The 7,474-nt window shown below is 36.8% G+C and overlaps 1 protein-coding gene across 1 annotated transcript; it reads left to right on the top strand.

Moving 5' to 3' along the window:
• Positions 1-1,070: 1,070 nt before the first annotated feature.
• LOZ57_006733 (uncharacterized protein) lies at positions 1,071-1,418 on the top strand (the record flags this gene model as incomplete). The annotated part of the gene is made up of 1 exon (XM_049255748.1): positions 1,071-1,418. A coding segment is annotated over one exon (348 nt), but the record flags the coding sequence as incomplete, so codon positions are not given.
• Positions 1,419-7,474: the final 6,056 nt, after the last annotated feature.

Raw genomic sequence — 7,474 nt, 5'->3', positions numbered from 1 at the left:
TGACCATGGTTGAGAGCAACATCTCAGCATGGTCAAGAGCAACACTCCAGCTGCAGTTCAGCTGCCATCATCACATCTTTTGACCATGTACTCCACCATCACTGCTGTCTAAATGTCTTCTTTCTATGTTTGGTCTTATCTCTTAGTCCACTTTGACATGCATTCTCTCTATGGAATACACCTGCCACATGATGAGCCATGCATTGTTGCAAGAAGAAGTGTCTACAGAGTATGGAGTAGTTTATTTGTGCAATGTACTCTGTACAGAGTAGAGCCATTTCTTTTCAGTAATAAAGATAGTGTGGGTCCAGAAAAAGTACTGTAGCACTGAATGATTGTTTCAAAATGAAGTGAATGATTAATCAGAGTCAAGATACTTTCTTCATGATTAACAATTGGGTTCTATACCTCTAATTTAAGTTATCATACAGATAGGCCAGTCTGATGGTTGCTGCTGAGTCATTCTCTAGCATTCAATTGCAGTCTAAGTATGCTTGCAAGGGATGGGGAAAAACTCTGCAGCAATCCCCAAGACTGATTTCAGATGGTCTTGAGCAGAACTGTAATGTTCTGCACCCTCTCAGCAGAAACAATGAGTTCAAAACTTATTTGAGATTCAGTATGTATAGCTGATATTTTAATTTCAATGTTCATACTGAAATGAAGATATATAGAAGGGATACAAACACTACTGTCAGATCTGTAAAAATGATTTACAATTATCTGCTTATGATGTTGATGTCAGTCAACACAACATCTATATCATGCATCTATTGGCTTTGACATTAATTGATTTTATAGAAAAATGGCCAGTATGTTGTGTATTTACTTGAGAGGTATTGTTGCATGGCAAAAGGTGCAGTGACAGTAGGTGTCAATTAATATGAATAGCATTGTCATTTCACTGATCAATGCTTTAGACATTTATGAGTATCTGTAATTTACAACAACATATTAAGCACCATGGAGACCTGTTTTCTTCTAGTGGATCAGGCTGTTGATCTCTTCATATGCTCCAGACTTCTTTGCATATGTAAAGCTTCTCATCATTTTTGTAATATTTTTCACTAATGGGCAATCTGGAAACAGAATTTTATCAATCACTGTTGACAAACTCTTCAGTCAAAAACTCTCAAGACAGCAACCATGCATCTCAGAGTGCTGATATTTCACAGTCTTTGCCCAAGAGTCAATCTGTCAGTCAATCATGGTTCAGTGACTCTGACCAGATTGCTGTTGTATCTCATGAGCCAGATAATAACTGCTTCAGTGAAGAATTGAATGTGGAAATGCTGGAGTTACCATCAGCTGCCAACTCATCAGGGAAATATGACCAGGCACACACTTTGTCAAATCTCAGTGTTTCATTCAATATACCACATACAGAAATTGGATTCTGTCACCAAGCTGCAAACCCAGTTTGCAGCATTTGATCAGTTTCACCAAGTCCTGACAATGTTAGTCTCAAAGAACACACCTTACCTACTACACCTTGTATGATATCAAGATATCAACCACAAAAGCAATGTCTCTGAACAAGATTATGCAGACCACAGACAATGGTTCAGAAACAATTGAGACTATCAGAATCTGCATCACATGAAGGCATTCATTCAGAACATCATTGTACTTCTGGCATAAGTTCAACTGATATTGCTATATCAGTGGCTTGTGTAACAGGCCCACCCTGGGTTATGCATTGGCATAAATGCAAGGCCACTAATAATGTAGGGCATAAGAAGACTGGGGTGAAACTAAGTATCATTACACAAAGAAAATGTTCCAACACAGTCTCTCCAGGAAACATACATGATGATTCTGAGTTGAATGAAATGTCATCTTTCTTGTCATCTTTGAGCTCTTTCCTATGCTCTATGGAATTATGTGTGCTAGAAAGCCTTTAAATTTTAATGAACTGACAAGCATGGGCTTGATCACAGTTGAGAGTGAGATGAAGTGACTGTGACTGAACTGCAGCTGGAATGTGGTTATGATTTGGTGCTGCTCTTGAAAGTGTGAAGTGAAAGATGTCATGCTTTGAGTGGAGGACATCAATACCAACTTCTATTGCTACTCTGTCATGTTAAATGGGGATTGGCAAGAAGCTTGATCAGAGGCAGTTGAATGTAGAAAGTAGACATTACACATGATATTGTCATTGTCATTTAATGCATGAGGTGTCTAGGCACAACAGCAATCATTCAACAACTACAGTTGAATGTGTTTGAATTCAATGTTGAATGGACAGGTCAAAGACTCAAATGTTACTTGTATGTAAAAGTGCAGTGAAAAGTGTAGTGTCAAGAACATTGCTCAACAGATTGATGACAATCAGTGTAAGATGAATTGTCAACAGTCAACCTGAATAATTGGTCTGAAGATTACAGATGATTACTAATATTTTTTTCCTCATTCAGATTTTAATTAACTACAACTTAAGACTCACTGATCTTTTGTCAAAAATTTTCCAGTTCTGAATGAAAATGCCACGACGGTCAATAAATATTGAACCATACCGCACAGAATTAATTAATCTTTTTCAGAGTGGGCATAGTTCTGAGGACTTGGTACATTATCTTCTTCAACAGCATGATATTAGAGTCACTCTGTGGATGCTCTGGAGTTGTTTTCAGTCATGGGGAGTGAAGAAGAATTCTGACTATGTGCACTCCAATTCACAGCTACAAATGAATTTACATGCTCATATACACCATCTTTACTGTAACATTCAGTTAACAGATAAAGAGATTCTTAGTGCATTAAATGATGAGAGCTACAATATTAAGCTCTGTACACTGTGATGATTGCAAACTCAGATTCAGCTTTCTTGATGTGTGGATATTGCAACATTCACAACCCAGAAGGCAAACCTTCAAGAGAAGGTGGTTGTGGAGTTAGAGAGAGGTGTTGTTGAGGAATATGGCAAACAAATGCTACACACTCATCTACAGAGGCAAGAAACTATAATATCACAGTTAGAATCTCTTTCCCTGCTGCTGGGATTTACACTGACAATTTAACTCATGAAGAAATTACTTACATGGGATGCTGCAGGAAATAGCACCTGATCTCATGGCCATCAGACTTCAGGATCTACAGTGGCACTGGGGGGTCTATATTGTATCAGGACCAGATTATGTCTGGTCTGTAGATGATTATTTCAAACTGGCAGAGTTTGGTATTGAGATATACACTTCAATTGATGCATATGCCAGATATATAATATGGTCTTATGTTGGGATCAGTGCATGCACTGCAGTCAGTTGTTTAAAACAGTACTTGGCAACAATCAAGCACACTAAGAAGCAGCCAGTGGTTATACAATCAGACAGAGGGACTGAAACAAGTCTGATGGCAGCAGCACATTGACATCTCTGAAGAGCTACAGGTGAAATTGCTCTCTCTGAGTGCTATTACTTTGATACCAGTGTTGCAAATCAGTGTATTAAATCATGATGGGGCCAGCTCACCAAAAATCTGCTGTTCAGATGGTGTGTATGTACAACTTGATTTCCATATATGAGCAGTGATCAACATAGCTAACTTGAGGCTTGAATGACCAGACATATTTTCATCATCTGAAGAAGAAGGGCTGCTTCAGTATGGACTCAGTTTCTGATCAGATAGCTCTTCTGACTCTGTACCTGCCATCAATTTGATGGGAGGTAGCCTTCTTTGTTGATTCATGGAATTCACATACAATCTGAAAACAGCTGTGATGGCATCATGTAGTATCAGGCAAGTCAACATGAAATTATTTATACCCATCTCCCAATGTCTGACAGTATGGTCTGGAATATGATGATGAAGCACTTGAGGAATTAGAAAATGATGTTGAACAGTGGGATATGTTTTGTCTTTTTGACTACATGTTGTGTTAACTATTCTAACACACTGATTCAGATATGGATGAGTATCTACCTCCACATACATTATTATGGTGCCATCAAAAGCTACATCAGTTTGGTTATGACTACACTAAAGGAGTTGTATTGAAAACAGACTTTTTTGATGACTCCACACATAAGACAGCATATATGTGGCTACAAGAGCAAATAGATAATCACAGACATCAAGATATATCACCCACACTTATTCTGGCCAATTGTCCTGATGGTGCTTTTGGATGAATGCCTAAAAATATGGCACAGCAGACAGCAGCTTGCAATACAAATGAATAAATTCTTACTATTAGCATATATTATTGTGTAAAATCTCTAAAAGAAGGTTTTTTAGTGGATGATTAGTTAGTTAACTAACTTCTTGCTAACTGAACTTACTAAGCTGTTATTGCATGTTCACTACCACACACACAGGAAAATGAGAATCATCATAGTGACCACTTTGCAATAACATGACAAGATGACATCTTGGGCAAATTCCCCCTTTTGCCCAATCACTGGCTTGAAGCATGATGAAAATATGATCAAATGTTCTGCATGTGGTATTCAAAACATTGTTGCTACACCAACAAAACAGACTAAAACTGAAACAATTGAGAAATTGAATTGAAAACACCATCACTCCCCTTTGACCTTTTCCCTTCCTTCTGGTGCTGAGGTTATTGATCCTTTAAGCCCACCAAAATCTAAGGGGCTACATGTGCCACAACCAACTTGTTTCTCAACAATAGAACCCCTGCAGAGAAAGGTGGAGGTAGTGCATCAAGAATCAATTTCAAGAAGTCCTGAAAAGGGAAAGAAGTTATTTGTATCTGAAGTTGAAGTGATATCAACATTTCTATACATTCTGCAATTTAGAGATGATGATGATATGACAATGAAAGAATTGCTATTGCTTGGTATGTTCATTGTCATTCTTACTTTTTCCACTGTTGACAAAATCATTTACTAACAATGTGGCCCAGATACAACAGCTGTGTCAATTCAAAGAAACCTAGAAGTGAATGAGTTCCAGAGATTTCATTTCATGATTATATCTCAGTTTAATAATTATGTCTGGCAATCTGGAGACAGGCAACAATTGTCACTTGGCTTGCAGAAGGTAAAGGGAAAGCAAGTACTCTGTTACTTACCAAAAAGATCAGAGAAATATGAAGCAACAACAGCAGATGTGATTCTGGATAAATACTTCTTGACAAAAAAACAAGGATCAAGTATCATATCACTTTGATCATAAGATGAAAAATTGAAGAGAAAAAGATTGAGATACTGAAGGAAAATGAGTCAATGGAGAAGAATGATCACACTGCTGTGAAAATTGAATCATTAGATGATGGTCAGATGGAAGCAATGGTTGGACAATCTGCAACAAAAGACTTATTAAGTTCATGTGTGAAGGCACAGTCTGAAGATATGTTCAATTACACATCAAAAGAGAATGATGAAAGCAATGATGATGCATGATTAAATTTTTGGAATATCAAAATGAATTCACAGTCTTCTTCACATCCAGAATCTTTACTGCAGACACAAAACACAGAAAGTCTCAACACTGCTGTGGTAATTGCTCCAATGCCACATGTATCTGAAGTGGTGGACAAGCTGTTCATGCAAAATCCAGACAAGGCAACCATTCTCAAAAAGTCAACAAAGCTTAAAATAAGTTGAAAATGATCAAGTACTCTGGAGCTGCATCATGCTCCAACTCACAACACACAATCTCAAAGTAAGAGAACTGGAGCTGAATAGAATTCTTGTTGATATGGTTTTTGAATTACTTGCAACCAAATTCAACATTTGAGGGCATATGGAGATGGAATTACATAAACAATCAATATATATGAAATATGTGGATGCAAGCAACACCACAAATGTAACTAGTGAGAATCTATTAAACTAAGTATATAAAGTTGACAAAAACTATTTCTTGATGATTAACATGATTGTCTCTATTTTATTATGGCAGCTGGACTGCAGCTGGAGTGTCACTCTCAATCATGGTCAAGAGATGTGATGATGGGAGCTGGACTGCAGCTGAAGTGTTGCTCTTGATCATGCTGAAGTGTTGCTCTTGACCATGATCAAGAGATGTGGTGATGGCAGCTGGACTGCAGCTGGAGTGTCACTCTCAATCATGATTAAGAGATGTGATGATGGCAGCTGGACTGCAGCTGAAGTGTTGATCTTGACCATGCTGAAGTGTTGCTCTTGACCATGATTAAGAGATGTGGTGATGGCAGCTGGACTGCAGCTGAAGTGTTGCTCTTGATCATGCTGAAGTGTCACTCTTGACCATGATCAAGAGATGTGGTGATGGCAGCTGAACTGCAGCTGAAGTGTTACTCTTGACCATTGTAGAGTGACAGTCTATAAGATAGATGCTAAAGAATAATGTATCAAATCTACAGTGTAAGAAAAATAACTAAGTTGCACTTATATTATCAAAGTAATATTACTATATGTGCAGTAAGAGAAGAACTCATTGCTGATCTTTTATAAGAGCAGATCAGTATGACTTTAAAAGTTTAAGTACTAGTGAGATTAGAGCTACACTAACTATTAAGATACTAGCTTCTGGAGAAGATCTAGTCTACAGTGAACATAATATAAAAAGATTTATAGAATCTCTTTCATACTTAGATGATTATAATTTATACTTCTTATCATTCAAGACTCTTAAATTTTATAACTGATCACATGATTTCATTAGCACAGCTGAACACATAAGATCTGTCACAGATGCTTCTTTACAAAGATTAGTGATAATTAGGCTGACCACAGGGACAGAGATTTCCCAATTGAGATCCCATCCCTAATGCACTAATGGGAAATTGGGATGGGACTGGGACTTGATGGTTCAAACTGGAATGGGACTGGGACTTGAGTTTCAAGTACTTAGATGGAAATGGGACTTAATTTAAAGAGATTGGGATTATTTAATTAGGGATAGAGATCCTCAATTTCCCTAAACTTAAAATAAAACCTTATTTTATACTATTTTTAGTATCAAAATCATATACAAATGTATATATGCATTTTGACTTGATGTGCCAATTTTTCTATTTTGTCATATTTTGGCGTAAAAATACACTTTCAAAATAAAGTTTGAAAAAAAATTAAAGTTGTTTTAGGGATAGGGAAATCTAGGGATGGGACTTAAAACTTAAAATTTGAAACTGGGTAGGGAATGGGACTTTAATTCATATTTTGGGATGGGATTGGGACTAACTTTCAAATTTTGGGAAGAGATTGGGATCAACTCAATTGAAATTGACATTCAGTTCTGTTTCATTGGGATCCCAAAGGGATCCTGACAGTCAGCCTAGTGATAATAGATCTAGAAACTTTAAATACTGTTGTAGACTTGTAGCAAGATAAATTATCTCTCTTTTTTATACTTAAATCTCTTCATAATCATTTTTCACTTAAATTAATCTCACAGTCTCACAGCTCACTTATGAAGACTGATGAATCATTGTCATGTTATCTGCAACTTCATTCTTACAATATTGAATTTTGAAAGAAGATTGAAATCAACTAAATTGAATTTAACTTTCAGTTCTGTTTCATTG

This window comes from Ophidiomyces ophidiicola (assembly GCF_022830035.1).
Source record: "Ophidiomyces ophidiicola strain CBS 122913 chromosome Unknown scaffold_54, whole genome shotgun sequence".
NCBI classification, from domain to species: Eukaryota; Fungi; Ascomycota; class Eurotiomycetes; order Onygenales; family Onygenaceae; genus Ophidiomyces; species Ophidiomyces ophidiicola.
Note: the sequence above shows the minus strand (reverse complement) of the source record. Positions and strands in the feature narration are given on the sequence as shown.